The sequence below is a fragment of the Oncorhynchus nerka genome, linkage group LG16 (genome assembly GCF_034236695.1).
Source record: "Oncorhynchus nerka isolate Pitt River linkage group LG16, Oner_Uvic_2.0, whole genome shotgun sequence".
NCBI classification, from domain to species: Eukaryota; Metazoa; Chordata; class Actinopteri; order Salmoniformes; family Salmonidae; genus Oncorhynchus; species Oncorhynchus nerka.
The window spans coordinates 28,275,315-28,301,333 of NC_088411.1; the positions used below are offsets into that span (position 1 = coordinate 28,275,315).

The 26,019-nt window shown below is 42.0% G+C and overlaps 2 protein-coding genes across 5 annotated transcripts in view; both read right to left on the bottom strand.

Moving 5' to 3' along the window:
* The window catches only part of itga9 (integrin, alpha 9), a 163,867-nt gene extending 152,896 nt beyond the window's left edge, over window positions 1-10,971 (bottom strand). Inside the window, exons 1-3 of the mRNA XM_029685347.2 lie at window positions 10,527-10,971; window positions 8,725-8,852; window positions 5,725-5,831 (exon numbers count right to left, since the gene is read on the bottom strand). Coding sequence (XP_029541207.1) covers window positions 5,725-5,831; window positions 8,725-8,852; window positions 10,527-10,714 — 423 coding nt within the window. The 5' untranslated portion in view covers window positions 10,715-10,971. The remainder of the gene's footprint in view (window positions 1-5,724; window positions 5,832-8,724; window positions 8,853-10,526) is intronic.
* A 954-nt stretch (window positions 10,972-11,925) lies between these two features.
* Window positions 11,926-26,019, bottom strand: part of golga4 (golgin A4) — a 58,107-nt gene continuing 44,013 nt past the window's right edge. For all 4 annotated transcript variants that reach the window (XM_065002565.1, XM_065002564.1, XM_065002563.1 and 1 more), the window contains 5 exons: window positions 23,600-23,689; window positions 22,654-22,729; window positions 15,818-15,915; window positions 13,927-14,013; window positions 11,926-13,381 (listed from right to left, as the gene is read on the bottom strand). In XM_065002565.1, coding sequence (XP_064858637.1) covers window positions 13,367-13,381; window positions 13,927-14,013; window positions 15,818-15,915; window positions 22,654-22,729; window positions 23,600-23,689 — 366 coding nt within the window. In that variant the 3' untranslated portion in view covers window positions 11,926-13,366. The remainder of the gene's footprint in view (window positions 13,382-13,926; window positions 14,014-15,817; window positions 15,916-22,653; window positions 22,730-23,599; window positions 23,690-26,019) is intronic.

Genomic DNA, 26,019 nt, shown 5'->3' on the forward strand with positions numbered 1-26,019 from the left:
TGCAGCTCTCCATCCCACTCCTTGGTCAAATAGCCCTTACACAGCATGGAGGTGTGTTTTGGGTCATTGTCTTGTTGAAAAAGAAATGATAGTGCCACTAAGCGCAAACCAGATGGGATGGCGTATTGCTGCAGAATGCTGTGGTAGCCATGCTGGTTAAGTGTGCCTTGAATTCTAAATAAATCACTGACAGTGTCACCAGCAAAGCACCATCACACCTCCTCCTCCATGCTTCACAGTGGGAACCACACATGCAGAGATCATCCATTCACTCTGCGTCTCACAAAGACATAGCATTTGGAACCAAAAATCTCTAATTTGGACTCATCAGACCAAAGCACAGATTTCCACCGGTCTAATGTCCATTGCTCATGTTTCTTTGTCTAAGCAAGTCTCTTCTTCTTATTTGTGTCCTTTAGTAGTGGTTTCTTTGCAGCAATTTGACCATGAAGGCCTGATTCACGCAGTCTCCTCTGAACAGTTGATGTTGAGATGTGTTTGTTACTTGAACTCTGTGAGGTGCAATCTGAGGTGCAGGCAATTGCCAATTTCTGAGGCTGGTAACTCTAATGAACTTATCCTCTGCAGCAGAGGTAACTCCGCGTCTTCCTTTCCTGTGGTGGTCCTTGTCTTGTGAGGCCTGTGGGCATCCTATAGCAACGTGTATGTGTTCGTGAGAGTCACCTTTCCACAGAGGGGTCATATTAGTTTGTAGGCCAAACTGTTTGGACGCTACAGACGATTTTGTGAGAAGACCGATATTCGGGATGTCTCCTGGTCTGACAAACACCGCTGTAGCTCTGGCACCTTTCACCACAGATGTCTCATGGTCTGACAAACACCGCTGTAGCTCTGTCACCTTTCACCACAGATGTCTCATGGTCTGACAAACACCGCTGTAGCTCTGTCACCTTTCACCACAGATGTCTCATGGTCTGACAAACACCGCTCTAGCTCTGTCACCTTTCACCACAGATGTCTCATGGTCTGACAAACACTGCTCTAGCTCTGTCACCCTTCACCACAGATGTCTCATGGTCTGACAAACACCGCTGTAGCTCTGTCACCTTTCACCACAGATGTCTCATGGTCTGACAAACACCGCTCTAGCTCTGTCACCTTTCACCACAGATGTCTCCTGGTCTGACAAACACTGCTCTAGCGCTGTCACCTTTCACCACAGATGTCTCATGGTCTGACAAACACCGGTCTAGCTCTGTCACCACAGATGCGGAATTGCGACATAGGCGGTGGATTGAGATTTCATCAAATGCAAAACAGATATCTCTAGCTTAAACTGACAGATTTTTATGGTGATTTTTGTATAATTCAAATTAGGTTTCAGCGGGGGGGGGGGGGGGGGGGGGCGGACTTCGACCTTAGGGGGTTTTAATTGGAAACTATGGCAGCAGCCTTCAAGCTTCTTTTCACAAATGTTGCCACAGAAATGTGGTCCGAATTTAGACTAATTCCAAAGGACAACCTGTTCCCTAGATAGTGCACTACTTTGATCATGGTACTGCTGGTCAAAAGTAGTGCACTATCTATCTAGGGAATGGGGTGTCATTTTGGGTGCAGTCTTAGACAGTGATGCAAAATACTTAGTTAAAAATACTTTAAAATAGTACTTAAGTGTTGGTGTGCCTCTGGATATGCGTAAATTTTAAAAACAAGAAAATGGTGCCGGTTTGCTTAATATAAGGAATTTGAAATTATTCATACTATTACTCTTAATACTTAAGTATATTTTAGCAATTACATTTACTTTTGATACTTAAGTATATTTTAAACTAAATACTTTTACTCAGTGACTTTTACTTTTGTCATTTTCTATGAAGGTATCTTTACACTTTTCCACACACACATGCATTCTCACACACACACACGCATTCACACACACACACACACACACACACACACACACACACACACACACACACACACACACACACACACACACACACACTTCAGCCCTTTCCCCTGTCATACTGGAGGAGAATTCCAGTCCACACTGTTACACAGCCTATTGAAGCGGGTAGAAGAATTGTGCAGCAGATTGTGGGCACAGAGAGAGAGAGAGAGCATCAGATGACTGTCTGGCAGAAGTATGGCTGTGTTGGGAAACACTCATGTGTTTCAGAGCAGTCTGGCCGACAGCACTAGCAGTACTACTGGTTCTCCAACAAGCTTGCTACTAAATCATATTCAGTACTACAACAGAAGCAGTATGCCTGACTCCAAAGAACCAGTATATTATAAACAAGTAATAAACTAGTAAAACCAGAATATTAATGTTGTGTTTCTCTGCCAGAATCAGAGACCAAATATGGAGGTGTTCTATTATCACACATTTTGCTGTCCAGACTGAGAGCTGATTGGTTTAGATGTTCAGTTAAACACAGCTGATTGGTTAAACTTTAAGCCTTCAGCAACACACGGCTGAAATAAATGTAGTTCAGAGTCTGGATGTATCAAGTGTCTCAGAGTCGGAGTGTTGATTTAGGATCAAGTACCGTCAATGTAATCTTATTCATTGTGATATTAAAAGACAAAACTGATCCTAGATCAGCACTCCTACTCTGAGACGCTTGATACGTACAGCACAGAGCGACATCTGCCAAGCAGCCGGTCCTCTCCTCATGCAGAGAAACCTGAGTCCATTCAGATGAGATAAAAACAAATATCAGCAGCCTGCTTCCCTCAGAATGGATAGTAGTTTACTTCTATGATATGTCTATACTCAGCAGACCTCTACAGGGGCCCATGGATACGTGGCTCTAAAACTTCACTATCTTTCTGTTATCACCAAACCTGCTGGGGAGTTTAAAACAACTGCTTGGACAATTTGCCACTTGACTTGCTGTAAAATCACCAAACCTGCTGGAGTTAAGGCCAGGCACCACACCCTCATAGGGTATTTTTTTTCTCATTAATCATATCATAACCAACTTTTACCAGTTTAATGTGAAATATATTTGATTATAATTGTATTTTTTAAAGGTTTAATTAAAATATGCAAATGCAGTGATGTGTCATTAATATGTGCATATTTGCATATCACAGAAATCCATTTTTCTGGACACTGGATGAAGTTTCATTATGTTAAGACACTCCAAGACTTATCCAGAGCAGATTGTGGATAAATACTTTTTCCATCATTCTATCTGTAAAATACTAAAAGCTTTTTTGGCGCATTTTTCCAAAGAAAAATGTTATCTACAATAAAACATTTACAACATATCAATAACTCCCCCTGGGCAAGTCTGGAGAATATATCTAAGGAAAACCACACAACATTTGGTGAATGCAGATGCTTCTGAAGCTGAGAAAAATGTGTTGGCATGTTGGAAGAATCTGACATTTAAGAAATGACAGTTAAAAATAAGTGCACTGAATTTAGACTATAACAAATGCATATTTAGACTCAATCACCATCCCTTCAAAGTAAGTTACTAATTATAGTCCAGTTGGTAAGACTCGCTATAAAATATCCTTTTAAATGACATGTCATTTAATGTAGTGAGCTTTGAAAGTATTTAAGTATGTCCATGTAATGCTTAAAATTCATACAAATGTTGATGACGGTAGTATGATAAACAAAACAAAATATAAATTTTCATCAAGTTTTTGACATTTGTATGTTTACTTTTCGAAAATATTAATGGGACAAAATATGAACACATTTCAAAAATATAGGTAGATGCAAAAATGTAATTTCAGCCTGTGGTGCCTGGCCCTAACTAACATTTTGGTATCACTTTATTTAATGAGTCCGTCTACAGATGCTAAAATGATTAACCAATGATTAACTTCAACTCTGTTGATATTTGCAACAACTTGATAGGGTTTGGGCCAAGTTAATAATGAAGTGTTTTCTCAACGGATAAGGAAAACAGCCATCACCAACAAACAACTACAATACATTACCCAAGACATATCCCTCCGAATTCTCTGTATCTGTTATTATTCATGCATAATAACCATTGGAACTGGTTTGAACATCATGCAAATATAATCCCTCCGCAATGATCAGATAATGGAAGCATTGAGATGGAGAAAGACCATAGCAACAGAACAGAAATTGTCAAGATTCCTCCAACTCCCCTGATGGGGGAAGCCTATCAACAAGTGTGTCAACGCATTGCCACCTGCCAGAGGTGTTTACAGACTGTCTCAACACGAGGCCAACAGAGGCTATGAGTGTCCTTCTACTATGAGTGTCCTGTCTATTTCTCTACATGGGTTTATAGCCGTTACAAGTGTCCTTCGACCCACTACTGACAACCCTCCAAAGCGTCCAGCCAGTCTCAAGGCCATGGAATGTCCCACAGGGCGAGGGACGGACTTCAGGGCCAAAGAGAGAGGGGATTGGTCCTTTCATCGCCCACTGCAGGGTGCAGGAGTTAACACTTAATGAAACTAAGGTTGGGAGAACACCACCGTGGAAGGGCCAGGGACTGCAGCCTAAACAAACCCAGCCAGCTGCCCTCTGATCTGGGAGTAAATATACAAAAAGAGACCCTGGAGTAAAGACCCACAGCCTTGCTAGCACGTCAGAGATTACTACTGCATACAGTTGGTTTATTGATTGCTTTAAAATTAAATAGGTGTTTTTAACGTCAACTGCTAACAGAATGATAGCGGCATGCATGGTTCACAGCTATCTCGGACAATAGCCATTTCGCTACATATTCGTTGCCAAACCCAGGTCATCAATAAGTTTTTGCTAGGTAAAGCTCCGCCTTAACTCAGCTCACTGGTCACCATAGCAACAACCCCCCATAGCACACGCTCCAGCAGGTATATTTCACTGGTCATCCCCAAAGCCAACTCCTCCTTTGGCTGCCTTTCCTTCCAGTTCTCTGCTGCCTATGACTGGAACGAGTATTTCTACTTGCACATCCTCATCTGCACATATATCACTCCAGTGTAAATTGATAAATTGTAATTACTTTGCCACTATTGGCTTATTTATTGCCTTACCTCCTTACTTCATTTGCACACACTGTATACAGATTTTTCTATTGTGTTATTGACTGTATGTTTGTTTATGTGTAACTCTGTGTTGTTGTTTTTGTCGCACTACTTTGCTTTATCTTAGCCAGGTCGCAGTTGTAACTGAGAACTTGTTCTCAACTGGCCTACCTGGTTAAATAAAGGTGAAATAAAAAGAAAGAAAGAAAACATGCATTTTACATGCACATCTCACGGACACACAGAAAGACAGACACACACATGCACAGCTGCACACAGGCATGTGCACACACATACATAAACACACACAAACTCACAAATAAACAAAAAACTTCATGTGTACTTTCATAGTTGCTGTGTCGTATAAGTGTATTATTTGGAATTAAGTTGTGTCTACTTATCCAATTGAAAACCATCATGCCGTATTGCCAAAAGCATGTGCCTCTACTTGAAAACCAAAGGATGGAGTAAAAAATACATTTGCCTTTTAAGGAGCGCTTTGATGTTAGGAAAAGCTGGGGTTTGACTACGTGGTTCATGGAAGGACATTTGTAACAATGATGATGGTTTAAACCCGGCAGCTTTTGCAAGCATACATGGATTGTGTTAAACAATTGCTGAAGTAACTGCGTACATCAATCCAATGCTTTCAAATCCATGACAGAGAGTGTGCAAGTGCACACTTTATAAGACACAGATGAAATAGATTAAAACAGATGATCAGGGTCGTACTGTGAACGTTGAACTCACCAGTATTTTTCCATTGGATTTGTCCTGCCGGGCGAGGCTGACCCCCATCCACTCATCATCCCTGTCTCCCTGGCACGTCTTCCCACAAGACTCCCTGGGCTTGTTCCCTGCAGGAGACAGACAGAAGATAGCAGTTTGTTAATAATGACTGTAATATTTAAAGTGGATGTTTTCCCCCATCCTCTGGGAGTCAACAGATGAAAGGTGAGACTAGAGACAAGTTTCTAATACAGTTCTAACAAACTAGCTTTAAAGTTGATCTTTTATATTTTTGTTTTTTGTAGATGTAGTGGACGTGGTTCGGTGAGCTATGCTCCAATGATGAGTGACCTTGTTTGAGGTCTGAGAATTTGTGTTAGCTGCCCTGAGATAATGCCTTGGCTTTAGCTCATCAAGCTAACACAGTCTTATGGCATCCATACATCCTGGGTTCAACCCTGGTTCACTATTGAACAGTCTTACATTTTGAGACTGCAGGAAAATGTACCATGTAATGATCTGAATACCAGACAGCCTTTTTTTTTATCGGTGTTGACACCAAACAAACAACTCTTGGGTCAACAGATATGGCCTAAATCCCAGACTACAGCCCAGAATGTGGTGTGTGTGTTTGTCTCTCTGATAGATGGAGAGCACAGTGACCTAGGAGGAGGGAGGAGAGGATTGAAACGCTTCCTTCGTCCTAAATGGCACCCTATTTCCTATATAGTGCATTACTTTTGACCAGGGCCCATAGAGCTCTGGTTAAAAGTAATGCACTATGTAGGGTATAGGGTGCCATTTAGGACAGAATCACTGTTTGGTCATCCTACCCTTTTTAATCATTACAGAGTGTGTAGCAGAACTCTAGGCCAAAGGAGCTGCCCAGTTATTTCATGTTTGCTAACAGATAAAAGTGGTTTAGAAAAGCATACATGTCTTTTGATGGTGCTGGGCTATATTATGACTGGCTTCTAGGCCTCTATGTCCATTTGCTCTCTGTCTCTGCAACTTTAAGCAATTCTTAAATCTTAATGAAGATCAAAAAGACTTAAGGAATGTCTGAGAAAGGAGTAAGACTGTGTCTCCTGCGAAATGGCACCCCTATTGGCTACGTAGTGCACTACATTTCACCAAGACCTTGGGTCTCATTTGGGACACTGCCCAAGACATAAAAACATTAGTCCCATTAAAACATGACTGCAACGAGTAAACAGCAGTAAGAAAGGAACACAGTTATTCACTTTAACAAGAATGCACTTAACTGGGCAAATAAAATCAATTAGCATATGTTAGGTGAATTAGCAGTCATAGACACCCACAAGAAGAATTGTGCAATCAAGGCACTGCTTTTACAGAGTCTGAATCTAACGTCACTTTAGAAAAAAAAGAAGCCTCTCTCTCTTTCTCTCTCTCTCAGCAGCATGGGTGCCCTTAAACGGTTCAGTTCCTCTGCCCTCCGTCTCAGATCACCGGCTTTGTCCCCAATTGCACCCTGTGCCCTATGTAGTGCACTAGGCTATAGGAAACAGGGTGCCATTTGTGATTCACACACAGATTTACTGGAGCAGTCAGTGCAAATAAGAAAAGTTATAATTGACGCTATTTCCGGAGTTCATCACTAATATTTTCTCTGAGGCACCCTAGGGCTGAACTCCCTCTGTCTGGCGTAATTCATGGTAGCTTTCGCTCTGTATGTGTGTGTGTGTTGTGTGTTGTGTGTGAGAGAGTAAGGGAGAGAGAGAGACAGGGAGAGATCAGAGAGAGAGAGTGAGTGAGACAGTGCGTGAGACAGACAGAGAGAGAGAGACCAGAGAGACAGAGAATGAGACAGAGACCAGAGACGGAGGGAGAGAGTGAACACTGCAACAGAACCCCATGTCTGGCCTGACGCTTCGTTTAATAATGTACATCTTGTTGGTGACATGGAGGAGTAAGTGAGGATTTCTATTAAACCCACATAAACCTTCTCTCTCTCTTGACCATAAGAATAGCAATTGCAGTAAACTTTCTGGCACAACCACTTGGAAAATATTAGCTAAAACATTAATCATACCTATCAAAATATTTCTGGACTTCTAGCAACCCGAGATTTTTCTCTCTTTCTGTATGTCTTTATTATTTATAAGTAAAAGGAACAGTTGACTAGTGTTAAACACAGTAGCTGCCTATGTAACATACTTTGTGGTTAGTGTTGTCTGTTGTCCTGTTTGTCTGTCCATGGTCTGCTGTCCTGTCTGTCTGTCCATGGTCTGTTGTCCTGTTTGTCCATGGTCTATTGTCCTGTCTGTCCATGGTCTGTTGTCCTGTCTGTCCATGGTCTGTTGTCCTGTCTGTCAGTCTATGGTCTGTTGTCCTGTCTGTCTGTCTATTGTCTTTTGTCCTGTCTGTCTGTCTGTCTATGGTCTGTTGTCCTGTCTGTCTGTGGTCAGTTGCTCTGGCTGTCTATGGTCAGTTGCTCTGTCTGTCTATGGTTAGTTGTCCTGTCTGTCTATGGTCAGTTGTCCTGTCAATGGTCAGTTGTCCTATCTATGTCCTGTAAGTAGTTCTCTGTAGAAGGTTGTGAAGCAGAGGCCTCGTTTGTCAATATTGCATAGAAAACTATTCTAATATACTACCTACGAACAGAATTTAGAATGTTCATACGCATAGAAAACTATTCTAATATACTACCTACGAACAGAATTTAGAATGTTCATACGCATAGAAAATGTGTGATTTATCAAACAGTCCTACAAGCGTCATACACACACCGGTAGGAGATAACCATTGATAAATACCAATTGTTCTCAGCCTCAGTGCTTGTGCACGACCTTGGCTATTTGCATTTTGAAACACCCCTAATTAATGAAATATAGTCAAAATCATCCCGTTGAAGTCCGTGGCTAATATACACTGGGTGTTTAAAACATTAAGAACATCTTCCTCATATTGAGTTGCAGGGTCAGTATAGTTTGTAGTTATCCAGATGGCTCTACTTGTGGTCCCTGGTGACTGCATGGTCTGTGGTTCAGTACTGACCTCTGCCTAGGTCCATCTCAGTGCAGCGTCTCTCTGGGTTGCTGTGGACACGGCACTTGAACACGGCTCCAGGGGTGTGAACAGAGCTGCTGTGGGAAGAGTTGGCCTTGGGGGCCCCTACCAGCACCCTGTAGACAGAAACAAAACATCGTTTGTAAACCGTGCAAACGCAACAGATCCTGTCACAGCAGCCAAGAACAAGAACAAGAACAACTTCAAGAAGGAGGACTGCTGTAGTAGGAAGAGTTGGCCTTGGGGGGCCCTATCTGCACCTTGCATACAGAAACAATGGGAGAACAAGAACACCTTCAAGAAGGAGGACTGCTGTAGTAGGAAGAGTTGGCCTTGGGGGGCCCTATCTGCACCTTGCATACAGAAACAATGGGAGAACAAGAACACCTTCAAGAAGGAGGACTGCTGTAGTAGGAAGAGTTGGCCTTGGGGGGCCCTATCTGCACCTTGCATACAGAAACAATGGGAGAACAAGAACACCTTCAAGAAGGAGGACTGCTGGAGTAGGAAGAGTTGGCCTTGGGGGGCCCTATCTGCACCTTGCATACAGAAACCATGGGAGAACAAGAACACCTTCAAGAAGGAGGACTGCTGTAGTAGGAAGAGTTGGCCTTGGGGGGCCCTATCTGCACCTTGCATACAGAAACCATGGGAGAACAAGAACACCTTCAAGAAGGAGGACTGCTGTAGTAGGAAGAGTTGGCCTTGGGGGGCCCTATCTGCACCTTGCATACAGAAACAATGGGAGAACAAGAACAACTTGCATGAAGAGTCAAAGGGTGGTTGTCACCAAGCATGAAGGATACAGTGTCAATAACACACATCCTCCCACTGGGCACACACTGGTTGAATCAATGTTGTTTCCAAGTCATTTCAATTAAATGACGTTAAACCAACATGGAATAGACGTTGAATTGACGTCTGTGCCCAGTGGGCTGTCAGAGTAAAGTCACATAATGATCTTCATAAGGCCCACTCTACAACAGAGTAATTCCCCCCATGTCCAAGACAAGTATGGTAGCCTATATTCAGGGGTGGAACTGGGGGAGAACATGTGGAACTGGAGTTCTCAAAGTGAAATTATTTTGACGAAAATCTGCTTTCCAAAGGTGAACTCTAAAATGTAACATGAGTTCCCGAGTGACTTTTATTACAATTCCACCCCTGGGTATATGGGTCAGTCATGGCCTCAGCACCCTGATTCATGGACTCATGACAATGAAGACAATGGTGGAGTTGACAGCTATGGGTACATGATCCCATAAGCTTTGGCTACATGCTGGAATCTGGGACAGGCCAGCTAGGCTGCTACAGAAAAAAAGTCTAAAAGAAACCAAATGATATGCACATTCTTAAATACTGCACATCAATCAAACTGTTGACATAATAATGATAAGATTATATGTCACCGTCATACAAATTGACTGTTTTTCGAAACAAGATAAATGAGTTTAAGCAGTAAAGTAGTGAGTAAACTTCACACACACACTGTCAATTGAGTACGTGTATTTTTTTTTGAAAATATTATTTAGTTAGTGATTTTAGAGGCTATTGCTCACATCATTAGGCTATTATTTTTAAACAACTGCATGTAGGCTACGTAGCGCGCACAAATCTGAATGGCCCAAATTACAATCCATAAGAATTGCGTAACAACCATACTGTGCCATTAATGTCCAAGGGCGGATACATAAGTGCATGAATAGTCCCCATTGCAATAACATTCACTATAAGATAGATACTAGGCGTTATAGGCTACCATGAGTAAACAGGTAGCCTATGAGACTTACCAGCGCGTATTGTCATGATAGTGCTCCAGAACAGAATATCCAAAGAAACTCGAGTCAGGTCCACGGAACACAATAGGATGTTCTAAATCAATGTTGTAGGAGTGAACTACAGAAACAGACAAATACACGTAGAGCACATTCAAAAGGCTCCTCTTCTGATTCAGAAAATGGGCCATCCTTTTGCGCATCCTTGAGAGGAACAACACTATGGAAAAAGTATCTAAAAACAAAGCTCGTCAAGGTTTCAGTGCTACTACAGAAAAAGTTACAAAAACTAACAGTTCAACTAGTTTCTGAAGTCTAGCACTTCGAACATGGAAAAATGACAGGGGTAGGTGCTCGAGAATAAAAAGAATGGTCCGGTGAAAAGTAACGGTCTGATCAGCTGCTCTCCATACTGTGAATCTGAGGAACTGGAGTCTGCAGCTCGTAGTTGCTCGCGGCGATGATAAGTGCGGTCATGGTGAAACGCAAATGGGTTCGGGGCCCGAGCATCAGATTTCACCAAAAAACCGCTTCGCGCTTACGTTTATGAACGATGCTGCCCCCTGCCGTTCGGTATGTGAACAAACCAAGGGCAAAAGAAACTACCTGTTGTAGACCAATCCATTTGTATATTGGCTGATGTTTGTGGATCATGCAGTCTTCATCACTTGTTCATATATTTTGGAAACACTTCCTTGCTTAACAAAATAAGTGGCTTGCCAGCAAATTAAAATATCAGAAATAAAATACAAAGTGAACTGTAATTTTTGGTTCACTTAACAAGGACCTGGTTCCATAAATTCAATTAAATGTATGTTACAAAAGATTACTGCCATCTGGCAAGCCAAAGTAATCACAGAGTAGTACTGTATAAAGGAAACTTTAAATCCTGGCAGTTTCTAATACAGATGTTATTTATTTCCTAAAGTGAAGCATTTGTTATTCAACAGTATGAAAGAGATGTCCTCTATCAGCTTGCCAAACAGTTCTATACTTACAGGTTAATAGAACTGTGACATGTCCTGTTTTGGTTAGAGTGGTTGTTATACTGATCACTCTCTACAGTTAGAACACAAGCAGGTGATCACTTCTTATTTGTCATCTTATCTTGTGATACAGATTGTGCAACAGAAATTGTGAAAAAAAAGGACTGAAATATCTCAACAAAATACCTCCGACTGACATCTCTTACTGAAAATTCAAATAAGCATACCTTACCACCGGACTCTTCAAAAGGTTATTCAGGAAATTAAGAAAATATCTTAGTGAAATACAGTATCTTTTTCTGAAATATATCTGGTCATACAAGAATATAAAGGTCAGAATAGGCTAACATGTACATACTGTATATACAATATTGAAAAAGATCCACATTTCAGCAAAGTGAAAAATGAGCACAGAGGAAGACAGAAAATCAGTGTAAATAAAATTGTATTAGCTCGTCTCAAAATGTATTAATATAGCCAACAGTCACATTGTTCCCAATAGTACAGATTCACTTTTTTCTTTACAATATGTTTTGAGTTATTTTTTTGGTCAGTCTCCACAAAATATAAAGTAGAAAAGCTGTGGGAAACAAACAAACATGGTCCTAGAAGCCAGTGTGTCTAAGTGGTAGAGTGTAATGGAAGGTACAGTTAAAGGGTCATCTCATCCATAGAAATACAATGCAGATTTATATTAAGAACCGATAGAAATAGAACATAGATATTTTATTTCTATGATCCATCACACAGTCACAAGGGGGAATTGATACGTAGAGCAGAAACAACCAAAAATCAACTGATAAACAACCAAAGATCGACTCAAATACAACCATGGATCAACTGAAAAACATCATTTAAAGTAACTGTCCAGTTAAAATCTCCTAAAAGTTCATATTCTGTTAACTCATACCCAAATAATGTTGTTGACCAGTCTTATACTCATATTTGTGGGCAAAGCATAAATTGAAGAAATAACACTTCAAAAACCCCACCTCAAACTTGTATCTCAAACAGACATTTAAAAAATGCTTGAACATTTCCTCATAGAGAACGATGTCATCCTGCCTCATTGGCTGAGCTGGCCAATCAGCGGTCTACTCACGTTCATATTTTTAATGACCGGTATACGCCCACACTATTCTGTTGTTGGGTAGTCCCCAACAACCGGATGTTCTGGTTTTCAGGGAAAATGGAAAGAGCCTGTGTTGCAACTCCATCTTAACTCCTCCTCCACATTTAATGGATTGGCTGAGCAGTGCAGAAGAGAACCTCCCCTGACAGTTTTTTCTTCTTCTCGTCAAGACTAGTGTGTAGGGAATCTAGTTTCTGGCATTTAAATACTACTTTCTCAAAGGAAAAGTATTTCACTCATATTGTCATTAATTATAGGTCATATTTAATAGAAATCTGGAAAAACTGGACAGTTCATTTATCAGAAAACACAACCAAAGAATCAACTCAAAAACAATCAACCAACCCAATGACCAAAACAAACTTATTGCACAAGCCATCCATCCAAAGAAAATCTAAGTAAGAAAGATAATTAATTTTGGACTAAAAAACAAACAAATATTGTATAATTCATCAATTAAAAACCCTAATTTCATCACGTGAAAGTAGACTGGAAGAATTAGATACTATCTTTAGTTGGCATATTTTATAGTTCCCTCATAAGATTAGCTATGCAGCTCATACACATATCTACACAGCGCACAAACACACACAGTCAGAAGCAAAAGAAGTCAGACAGGACAGTAGAAGGGCTAGAGCTAGTCCACAGAGGTACAGTAGTCTTCATTCTAGTCCTTCAGCAGCAGTTTAGTCCACCCTCCATCCTTAAAGTACCAGCATCATTCTAATACCTGACCCTCATCGTAGCCAAGGCTGAAACAATAGGGAGAAGAGAGATACATGATTACTTTAACTGCACAGTACTACTTTGACTGGTAAGAAGAGAATAGAAGCACAAATACCATCTACTCTGATCTGACCTAAAACACACTTATGACTAAGCATTTCACAAGGTCTACACCAGTTGTATTTGGATCATCTGACAAATAAATGTGATTTGATACTAAAGCCAAATTCTGTATGCTTGTACTCTGTGCTTACCAATATGCCTTAATACTGTAACAGACAAGAGGCTAGACATGTCTTCCCCCTTCACATCCCACCATGTGTTTCCATTGCTGTAACCGATACTGTAGTCACGGGTAAGTGATCTACATGGGTCTAGTTGTTTAAGATGCAATATATCTGGATGAGTAGGATATTATCAACATACTATACCTATAGGCCAAGGCAACGTCTGTAAGCGATTGCTGACATAGCACGGACTGGGTGTGTGTGTGTGCGCGCGTGTGCGTATCTGTGTGGTTGCATATGGCTCATCATTAGTGGCTTTACGACAAGGAAGAACAGATGCTTACAATTGCTTTTGTATCCTCTTTCTCCAGAACCTGCTGAGCTTGGTCTTGTGGGAACTTGAGCATGGAGGTTATGACTTTAGCCATCGTCTGTGGAAGGGAAGAGAAAAATACAGAAATTACTTAACCATCTAAAAAGAAAAGTAGCACATTCAAATAAAAACTGTTTTTTTCCTACCCATTTCTTTTCATTGAAAATTCCTTAAACATGAACTTTAACTTGGTGGCTGGGGATGTTTGTGATATGTGTTGGGAAACTGATGACAGTTCACAACTGAGTTGTTAGAGTCAATGCTCTCAATGGCATGGGTATGCAGCCGCATGGTTCAATGTTTTTCAGTCTCTCAATTCTTGGCCGCCGGGTTGGGATCATTGCAGTAAACATAGTACTAAAACTGCCTATCTGTACAGACATTCACCCAGCCCAGACGCAACATGGATGATCAGTCAACCTCTGTCCAGCCATTCACCAAGCTCAGATCCCTATTCAGTTGATGCATATCCAATATGTAGGCACAGTTAACCCCTGTCCAGCCATATACCAAGCTCAGATCCATCATGGAGGCTTAGTGATCCCCTGTCCAGCCAATCACCCAGCTCAGATCCATCATGGAGGCTTAGTGATCCCCTGTCCAGCCAATCACCCAGCTCAGATCCATCATGGAGGCTTAGTGATCCCCTGTCCAGCCAATCACCCAGCTCAGATCCATCATGGAGGCTTAGTGATCCCCTGTCCAGCCAATCACCCAGCTCAGATCCATCATGGAGGCTTAGTGATCCCGTCCAGCCATATACCAAGCTCAGATCCATCATGGAGGCTTAGTGATCCCCTGTCCAGCCAATCACCCAGCTCAGATCCATCATGGAGGCTTAGTGATCCCCTGTCCAGCCAATCACCCAGCTCAGATCCATCATGGAGGCTTAGTGATCCCCTGTCCAGCTAATCACCCAGCTCAGTCACCCACTTCACCCCATAGTAATCCAACATGCAGTCTCTACTCTGTGACACCCTGCCCTCATCACTACCATCTTCCATCAGATAAACAATTGAGGTTAAGTGAACCCCTTTCCAGCCATTCACCACATAAGATCACACACTGCAGCCCATAAGGCTCTGTGGCTACCTGCCCTCAACACCACCATCAATGACCCAATCAAATCAGCCTGCTCATTGAGACCAAAAAAACTCAAAGTCTATCTGCCAGCGTTAGCAGCATGTGTTAGCTAGCTTATACAATTCTGGCCCTAATCAGAAAAAGTGCTACTGTTTGAGGAAACCAGGGGAACAACCAACCAAAGACCTCTTCTTGTTGTAGAGGAGCTAAACAAGTCCAGTAAGTCTTTAAAATGTCAGTGTGAGTCATGTGAATAGTATGTCTGTGGGGGGGGGACATCCTTCCACTCCCAGGGAGGCCATAATGATATGGCTATGACATCATCAAGTTTAACTGTTTACTGAGGACCTAGGGGGGAACCCTGCTATCTTTATGTGTGTGTGCGTGCGATACCCCGCTGTTTTTAGGACCGTGTCAACTAGCACTGTTAATTCCCATACAGCATCATTAATTAGCACCTATGCTAAACGGACACAAACACAAAATTACTTTTGTGCGAGTCTAACTGGGTGATGGCTGTGTGGGAATGGAGAAGTTTATTGGCTTTCTCTCTCCGGTCTCTCCTCCTTCCATATTTTCGACCTCCTCTCACATTTTCATAGAGGGAAAGCAACTAAACAAATGGCAATCTATCCTGGGCTGAATAAAAGGGAAGTGTGATACCGATGGTTATATTTTAAGAAACTTGAATGATGCAGGATTATGTGCACTGTCAATCTTCCCTCATCAGAAAATGTTACTTTAATGCTAAAGATGCAAATTGATTATTGATAAAATACCTTAGTTTCCCGCCCCATCATGTACTCAAACAGCACCTTCCTCAGGTACTCAAACTCTGTGGGTTCCGAGAAGGACTCAGCACGGTAATGGCCAGGATCTAGAACACACAAAGGGTCAAATGAATTCATCACAATATTAAAGTCACTAAATCTTTAAAATGTATGGACAAAGTTGTACAATCTTGATCATCAGTGAATTCAGTCACCAAGCTATTAACTAGGACATACAGTGAGCTCCAAAAGAATTGGGACACATTTGTTGTCGTTTTGGCTCTGTACTCCATTTTGGATTTGTAATGATACAATGACTGTGAGGTTAAAGTGGAGACTGTCAGATTTCATTTGAGAGTATTTTTATCCATATCGGGTGAATCGTTTAGAAGTTACAGCACTTTTGGTACATAGTCCCTCCATTTTAGGGGACAAGTTCACTTACACTGTATACAGTATGTATATTAAAAGTATTTGGACCCCTATTCATAGCACGCAATGACTACATCAAGCTGGTGACTCTACAAACTGGTTGGATGCAATTATTGTTTGTTTTGGTTGTGTTTCAGATCATTTGTGCACAATAAAAATTAATGGTAAATAATGTAGTGTGTGTCATTGGAGTCAATTTTATTGTAAATAAGAATAGAATGTTTCTAACACTTCTACATTAATGTGGATGCTACCATGACTACAGATAATCCTGAATGAATCGTGAATGATGAGTGAGAAAGTTTGACGCACAAATATCATACCCCCAAGACATGCTAACCTTTCACCATTATAATAACAGGGGAGGTTATCATTTTTTTGTGTGTGTGTGTGTGTGTGTGAGGGGGGAGGGGGGGTATGTTCAGGATTATCCGTAATCATGCTAGCATCCACATTAATTCTTCAAGCTCAGTCAAGGTGTTGGGGATCATGGCTAGACAGGCATTTTCAAGCAGATTTAAGCCAATAATGGTAACTCAGGAACATTCAGTCTTCTTAGTAAGCAACTCCAGTGTAGCTAGATTTGGCCTTAGATTTGTTGTAGATTATTGTCCTGCTGAAAGGTGAATTCCTCTCCCAGTGTCTGGTGTAAAGCAGGTTTTCCTCTAGGATTTTTCCTGTGCTTAGTTCAATTCCATTTCTTTGTATCCTGACAAACTCCCCAGTCTTTGCCGATGTCAAGCATTCCCATACAATGATGCAGCCACCACCATGCTTGAAAATAAAGAGGCAGTTACTCAGTAATGTGTTGTGTTGGATTTGCCCCAACTTTTGCAAGGCTTTGCATTTTAGGCCAAAAAGTGTATTCCTTTTACATGTTTTCTTGTTTGTTGCAGTTCTACTTTAGTGCCTTGTTGCATACAGGATGCATGTTTTGGAATATTTCTATTCTGTATATTTGTATTATTTTCACTCCGTCATTTCGATCATTATTGTGGAGTCACTACAATGTTGTTAATTGTCTGAATTGTTACCCATCTACCAATCACCTCCCTTCCTTGAGGCTTTCGAAAAGTTCCCTGGTCTTTTTAGTTGTATCTGTGCTTGAAATTCAATACTTCACTGAGGGACAGATGTTGTGTGTATGGTGGGACAGAGGAAGGGTCGATCATTCAAAATCATGTCAACCACTATTATTTCAAACAGAGTGTGTCCATGTAATTTATGTGATTTGTTAAGCCAAATTTGACTCCTGAACTCATTTAGGCATGCCTAAACAAAAAGGGAGTGAATAATGTTTCAATTAGTTACAGAACATGGAAACCCTTACAGCAGTGCACAGGCGTGGGTTCAAACCAAGTGCCAAATACAAAAAGGACCAAAACTGGAAAGCATGGCACATGGCCTAGATGAGCACTAGTACACCGAAAGAACATTACAAACAGTCCAGTTCAGGGTTTCCGTTAGCGGTAAATGCCGGCTTTTGGTTGATAAAAAAAATGAAAAGCAGATAAAAATTGTTGCTGGCCAAATTTTTTTCATTGATGGAAATACCAGTCGATGTGCTCCAACTTCAAATGCAAATAGGCTGATAAATCCTCAAGCTGCTGGGGTGGGTGTGTTCCTATTTTTACTCATGCAAAAGACGGGAGGCCCTCGTAAAAGGACTTGAGCTTAGCGTACCACAACTGGGCAAAATTCGCGAATTTTAAGTCATACCACAGATTCTCAGTTGGATTGAGGTCTGGGATTTGACTAGGCCATTCCAAGACATTTAAATGTTTCCCCTTAAATAACTTGAGTGTTGCTTTAGCAATATGCTTAGGGTCATTGTCCTGCTGGAATGTGAAACTCCATCCCAGTCTCAAATCTCTGGAAGACTGAAACAGGTTTCCCTCAAGAATATCCCTGTATTTAGCGCCATCTATCATTCCTTCAATTCTGACCAATTTCCCAGCCGATGAAAAACAGCCCCATAGCATGATGCTGCCACCACCATGCTTGGGGATGATATTCTTGGGGTGATGAGAGGTGTTGGGTTTGCACTAGACATAGCATTTGCTTTGATGGCCAAAAATCTCAATTTTAGTCTCATCTGACCAGAGTACCTTCTTCCCTATGTTTGGGGAGTCTCACACATGCCTTTTGGCGAACACCAAACATGTTTGCTAATTTTTTTCTTTAAGCAATGGCTTTTTTTCTGTCCACTCCTCCATAAAGCCCTGCTCTGTGGAGTGTATGGCTTAAAGTGGTCCTATGGACAGATCCTCCAATCTCCGCTGTGGAGCTTTGCAGCTCCTTCATGGTTATCTTTGGTCTCTTTGTTGCCTCTGATTAATGCCCTCCTAGCCTGGTCTGTGAGTTTTGGTCAGCAGCCCTCTTTTGCCAGGTTTGTTGTGGTGCCATATTATTTCAATTTTTTAATACATGGTGCTCTGTGGAATGTTCAAAGTTTCAAATATTTTTTTATAACCCAACCATGATCTGTACTTCTCCACAACTTTGTCCCTGACCTGTTTGGAGAGCTCCTTGGTCTTCATGGTGCCGCTTGCTTGTTGGTGCCCCTTGCTTAGTGGTGTTGCAGATTCTGGGGCCTTTCAGAACAGGTTTATATATACACTGAGATCATGTTACAAATTGAACACAGGTGGACTTTATTTAACTAATTATGTGACATCTGAAGGTAATTGGTTGCACCAGATCTTATTTAGAGGCATATGAATACATATGCATGCACCACTTTTCAATTTATGAAGTTATTTTTTTCATTTCACTTCACAAATTTGGATTCTTTTGTGTATGTCCATTACATGAAATCCAAATAAAAACAGGTTGTAATACAACAAAATAGGAAAAATGCCTAGGGGGTGAATCATTGTGTGTAACAACTTGGAGCTGTGCAAAGAATTTCCTCTATAAGGACAATATGTTCCATAGAGATGTTGGGGCCAGCATCTGAACATGATAGAGATGGCCTTGAGGTTGAAAGGTAAAGGGTTAGGAAAGGGAAAGGTAGGAAAAGAAAGGCGTGATGAAGAGAAGAGGTAGCACAAACTAGCCTTTGATCATCAGGCGTGGAGAAGCGGCCTGCCTAATAAATCCTTTGCGCCCTCTGACCTCCTGACCTCCAGGCACTGGGTAGGGTACCCCAGCTGAACCCACAGAAGAGTAACACTAAAACAGGGGGCTGAGGACCCACCCTACACAACATAGCAGCGAGTCCCTCTACCTGGAACCACTCCTCATTAACCTCTTGACCAGGAGTCATTATTCTAAGGTGGTTTCTAAACGATCTATAATTGCTTGGAAATTGTTTTCACATTGTTCCTTTTTAGCACATTACCAACAACTATGGCTGAGTACAGCTCAGCAGTGTTATCAGGGTTTCACAGTGGTCAAGACAGCAGAAGCCATATTTAGATGGTGTTAATATATGCCAAGGCCGTCAACAGTGGTGTGAGTGAGTCACTGGACCAGCAGGCTTCTCTGCAGCTAGAATAGAGAAGCTATGGAATATGAAGTAATGGGGTAAGCATAAAGGGAAGAGGTTAGGATGTGACCTGGCCAAGAGGGTTGTTCAAACACGGAGGCCAAAAAGAGTGGACCCCAGGTGTCTCGGGTTGGAGAGAGCATTTGATATTGAGTGGTGAAACTTCAGGCCAGGAGGCACGGGGAGAGGCCAGGGAGGCCAGGCCGTGTGCTGTGCTGCTGTGCGTTAGGGGTTTTTGCGTGGGAAACAAGACTGCAGCCTGCAAAAGCCATTATGTCCTGGGATTAATTTTCACCTGGTTCCCCACCTCCTCATCCCACTTTCCCTTCCGACAGCCGATTCTCTTTATTACGCCAGCAGGGAAGGTCCATGAAGAGGCTAGAATTTAGTTTGACAGTCCCGCCTTCCTCTACCCTGTCCTCCCCTCTCCTCTCCTCCACACCCTCTCTCAAAACCCCTGCGTCCCATGTCACATATTTGTTATCCATGTTCAACGGTGCGTGCCGTGTGTGTGTGTTCGCAGATTGACTTGACAGATTAATAGCAGTGATGTTAGAGGTACTATTCTCCCACAGAGTCAGCAGCACAGCTGGGATTACATGTGTGGACCTAGAACTACAAGTCAAACTGTCGCTCACACGCAGCACATATTACTACAATCAATAACATGCCCAGTCTCTGGCATCGTTTAGTTTAGACTGGCTTGAACATGTTTACATTTATCTCCTAAATAAGGAAGACAGGTGCATTTCCTGCCCTTCCATTGGCATATGACATCAATTCATACCAAGGTTTCCATATGGAAAATGTGGCGCTGGACATTTCACCGGCAACATTTTAATTTACCGGACATTTGAGAAATCTGTAGGACGCACATACACTGGGTGATTAGGGTGTCCACCCACGGTGCTCAGAATGACAGAAATCACATTTAGGTTATGGTAATTCATATGAACAGACCATACAAGTCGAGGATGCAACGATGTGCGTACCTTCTTACCAAACTCTGATGTGCACTTCAAACATGTTAGAATAACTGCCACATTTACTTTCCTCAGCCAAGATGAGTATCGAACAGCACTAGCCTATGTCAACCTACCAGCCCCCATAGTAGAAGTTTATCTATTATATTGGTCAGCTTGTCGAGAAACAGCCTATTGCAAACAGACTCTAGGACAGTTGTGGGAAGACAGAGCCCAAATGCATACAACAACGAGGCCTAGGCTACACAAAAAACCCTGTTAAAAAGCAATGAGTCTGATACAACATATCAGAATGTTTGGCTTAAAATGTTGATAAACTAGTATTTCTTCACATTATAAGCGCACAAGGCAGTAGGATACGTGGGTATGTTCATTCCATAATGCAATTCGCTGGAAAACACTGTTGTCAAAAGGGCACCGCAGTTTCATGTGACAGTGATGAAAATATCCATTAGAAATGGAGAAAAAGAGATCTAATAGGCTACTTTGAAGCAAGGTAAGACATGCCTCATATGTATTAAAACATTCAGGTTTCAAACGAAGTATGTTTTCAAAATGCATAACCTACTGCCTCCAGCTCATTGCAAAGTGGTGTGTGACATGCTAATGAAGCCTGCCTTCTGTTGCCGTTTGAGATGCTGCAGTAGCAGCTCTCGCACTGTGAACAGATTCTCTGCTCTGTATCTATCTGTATGCTATACGGGTGTGAAAAATAAGATACATAGCCAAAATGGCAACTGTAAAGTTTGGTGGAGGATTAAAAAGGTCTGGGGCTGTTTTTCATGGTTCAGGCTAGGCTCCTTATTTCCAATGAAGAGAAATCTTAACGCTACAGCATACAATGACATTCTTGTTGATTCTGTGCCTCCAACTTTGTGGTAGGCCCTTAGCTGTTTCAGCATGACAATACCTCCGTGCACAAAGCAAGGTCCATACAGAAATGGTTTGTCGAGATCCGTGTGGAAGAACTTGACTGGCCTGAACAGAGCCCTGACCTCAACCCTATCGAACAGCTTTGGGATGAATTGGAACGTCGATTGCGAGCCAGGCCCAATCACCCAACATCAGTGCCCAACGGCGCTAATGCTCTTATGGCTGAATGAAAGAAAGTCCCCTCAGCAATGTTCCAACATCTAATGGAAAGCCTTCACTGAAGAGTGGAGGCTGTTATAGCAGCAAAGGGGGGACCAACTCCATATTAATGCCCATGATTTTGGATTGAGATGTTCGACGAGCAGATGTTCACATACTTTTGGTCTTGTAGTGTATTTGTTTTATTTTACCTGGTAAGTTGACTGAGAACACATTCTTATTTACAGTTAGTTACAGGGGTTAGAGAAGAGGTATGAATGAGCCAATTGGAATCTGGGGATGATTAGGTGGCCATGATTGTACGAGGGCCCGATTGGGAATTTAGCCAGTACACCGGGGTTAACGCGCCTACTCTTACGAAAAGTGCTATGGGCTCTTTAGTGAACACAGAGTCAGGATTTAACATCCCATCCGAAAGACGGCACCCTACACAGGGCAATGTCCCCAATCACTTCCCTGGGGCATTGGACCAGAGGAAAGAATCCCTCTGTTATATAGATGCTTATATGTAAAGTAGTATAGATGTTTTATATAAATGTTATTATAAACTGGGTGTTTCAAGCCCTGAATGCTGATTGGCTGACAGCCATGGTATATTAGACCGCATACCACGGGTATGACAAAACATTTATTTTTACTGCTCTAATTACGTTGGTAACCAGTTTATAATAGCAATAAGGCACATCGGGGGCTTGTGATATATGGCCAATATACCACTGCTAAGGGCTGTGTCCAGGCACCCTGCTTTGCGTTGGGCCGAAGAACAGCCCCTAGTCGTGGTATATTGACTATATACAACATCACTTCGGGCCTTATTACTTAAATATAGATGTTTAAGTTAACATTACCTTTGAACGTGCTCCCCATATGAGTCAACACTGAGTTCTTGTGGACACATCTCATTTTGTCCTCCAGTGAGTGGATCTAGAAGGGGAAAAGTACATTAGAAAAAAGCACAAAATCGACAAAAAGGGATTCCTTTTTTGGGAACACTTTAATTAAAGTCTGCAGGTGTAAAGCATTATACATGCTTATAACAAGTTATGAAGTGTCATACCTACATACTTAGTAAAGTGTTACCATTTTATTCAAGTGGCTGTGTTCCTTTAAATTACTTGTACTGAACAGTTTGTGGGAGATAAATAGCAATATACTGGCCTGCTATGGTCATCCAGGGGTTAGTTTATTTGGAGAACGATCAGTCCACACAATGTGTGAGAGAAACAGTGTGTGTGTGTGTGTGTGTGAAACAGTGGGAAGGGGCAGGGTAATTGTTTATAAGGTTACAGCAAGAATAAACAGATGTTCCATGTAATGAACTTAATCCAAAGAGATAGATTAACAGTCAGATAGGATGGCCGGAGGGTGAAAGAGTCCTGGAAGGGAAGAGAGGAATACAGTGGTGTGGAATGAGGGATGTACTGTACCGTAGAGAGACAGAGACTGAAAGACCAAGGTCAACTGATGCCCTTTTCCCACTACTGAGCCAAGCTGAGCATAGTCGAGCCAAGCTGTACTGTGCTGGCCATATAACATCATCATAGTTGCTGGAACCATAATGGAAAGGTAGCCTAGCGGTAAAGACTGTTGGGCCAGTAACCAAAAGGTTGCTGGTTTGAATCCCCGAGCTGACTAGGTGAAAAATCTGTCGATGTGCACTTGAGCAAGGCACTGAACCCTAATAAGAGCTGGATAAGAGTGTCTGCTAAAATTATATTTTTTTTAAAGAAAGAACAAAAAAAACATCCAAGCCAGAAGAGTACGGTTATGCTTGGCACCACCTGTGACACTCACCCTGTCGACAAACTGCTGCTCCTTCAGCCTGGCCTCACTGAGCAGGGTGGTCTTCTCAGCTAGCTGGGCCTGCAGCTCCTCCACACCCATCTGAATCAATACAACACAATCATCAATAACAGACATGAGCAACAAATCAATAGAGACAAAGAAACTGTAGGTCTAGTTTTGGACATTCCTCCTAAATGGGAAATGGTTTGAACATTGTTTCAGAGCTCTCCTGAACAGAGATTCCAATATCAATGTGATTAACCTGAAAGATGGAGAAAGAAAATAAATGTCACTTTTATAGGAGCATCATGTGAGTGCTCTATTTCACAGCGTCTGTAAAGCATAGAGACAGAGCGACTGACCTGACATCTACATGAGTAGAGTGGCCTGTTGAGGCCCTGAATAAGGGTAGTCCTTCCTGAGTGTAACCCCATACAATCCCCACAAAGATATTACATCAGCTTGGAAATATGCAACAGCGAGGTGAACGAAAAAAGAGCTGCACTTCATTGTGTGTGTATGGGGGAGTGTGTCCTGTGTGTGTGTGTGTAGGTGTGCGTGCGTGCAAGCTGATAATGTCTTTGTGTAGAGTGTGTGTGTGTGTGATGTGGTGAATGTGTTCTGGCATGTGAATGTGTGACTGAGCGTGGGTGTTAGTCTGAGGGTCTCTCTACATAACAACACATGAGTATTAATTCGCCCTCTCCTCCTGCCTTTCTACCTCTCTCTCTAGATCCCTGTCCTTTTTAAAGCATACATCTGCAGTCCATAGAATGACTACGTCCCAACTAGCACCCTACTACACATATAGAGCACTACTTATAGGGAATAGAGTGCCATTTGTGACACAGAAGATTAACTGTGAACAGGGATGGAGGGTGGAATGTGTGTACCAGACCTGGGTTTGAATAATATTTAACATTCACATACTTTATCTGGGCTTGATTGAGCTTGCCTGGCGAAATGGAACCAATAGAATACTCACAAAACCTCTGCCCTTCTGGCTCTCCAGGCAGTATTTTGAATAGTATTTGAACATAGGTCTGGATGGAGGAACAAAGGGGGGGTGTACTGCCTCTTTAAACCTGTTTTCCAAAAGAGAACACTACCCAGTCTGATACAAGAAATCCTCAGATCATCCAGTTAGCTCTGGAGACCAGCCACCTTACTAATAGAACCCATCGCCTGATTACAGCAAAATATGTAAGCCACACCCTTTGACAATTGCCTTGAATGTCTTTAAAGTGGGGCTCCTGTTGTTAACACACACAGACAAACACATTTTTACTCCACAACAAACCAGAAGATAGCTGACACTAACTGTTAAGCTCGTAAACTCTGAACTTTTGGAAAAATAAAAAATAATAATGACAGAGAGAGAGAGAGAGCGAGACAGAGAGAGACAGAGAGACAGAGAGAGAGAGAGAGAGAGAGAGAGACAGAGAGAGACAGAGAGAGAGAGAGAGACAAAGAGAGACAGAGACAGAGACAGAGAGAGAGAGAGAGAGAGAGAGACAGAGAGACAGAGAGAGAGAGACAGAGAGAGAGACAGAGAGACAGAGAGAGAGAGAGAGAGAGACAGAGAGAGAGACAGAGAGAGAGAGAGACAAGGCTTTTCTTGGCTTTCCACACTGAACCGGTAATCTTTCCTCCATCAGACACATAGGTGTTTCAAATACAGGCCCACGGAGAGGCAGGATGAAGAAAAATGACAGTTTGTGCAGAGATGTGTGTGGTTGAGTCTCTTTTGTGAGCGGGATGAGCAGGAAGCTGTATTAATGTATTGCTTCAACAGAATCCCATTCTATATGTCATCCAGCCAAGCGAAGCCTCCAGGGCTGTATGGGTTTCCCAAAAAGTCAACCTATTCCCTTTATAGTGCACTACTTTTGATCAGGGCATAGAAGGCTCTAGTCAAAAGTAGTGCACTAAAGAGGAAATACGGTGAAATTTGAGACACAGTCAGTGGGAAAATACCACAGATATGGCAACCTCTTTTGACATCCTGTGTGCGGGGGTAAATTAAATACAGTATGAATAAACCGGTAAACCTGTAGCGATGGGGCGGCGGTAGCCTCAAAGTTAAGAGAGAAGGGCCAGTAACCGGATGGTTGCCGTTTTGAGTCTCAGGGTTGACGGGAGAAATCTGGCAGGAGTGAGCCAAGCAACCAGTGGGTGGTGGCAGTTAATTCCCAAACTGCTCTGTGGCTAACCCTGTGCCGCTAGTTGTGCTCCTCGCTAGGGATGTGACAAATGGAACATTTTCTTAATGTTTAAACTGACATTTTGTTATTGGTTTTCCATCAAAACAAGAAGAAAATGCATACAATTCCATGTGAATTCACAATGCAGATGGTCTACATTGCACTTCCTACAGAGAGAAAATTATAAAATGTATGCTGCTGGTGCTCTTGCTTTTCACAAGAGTG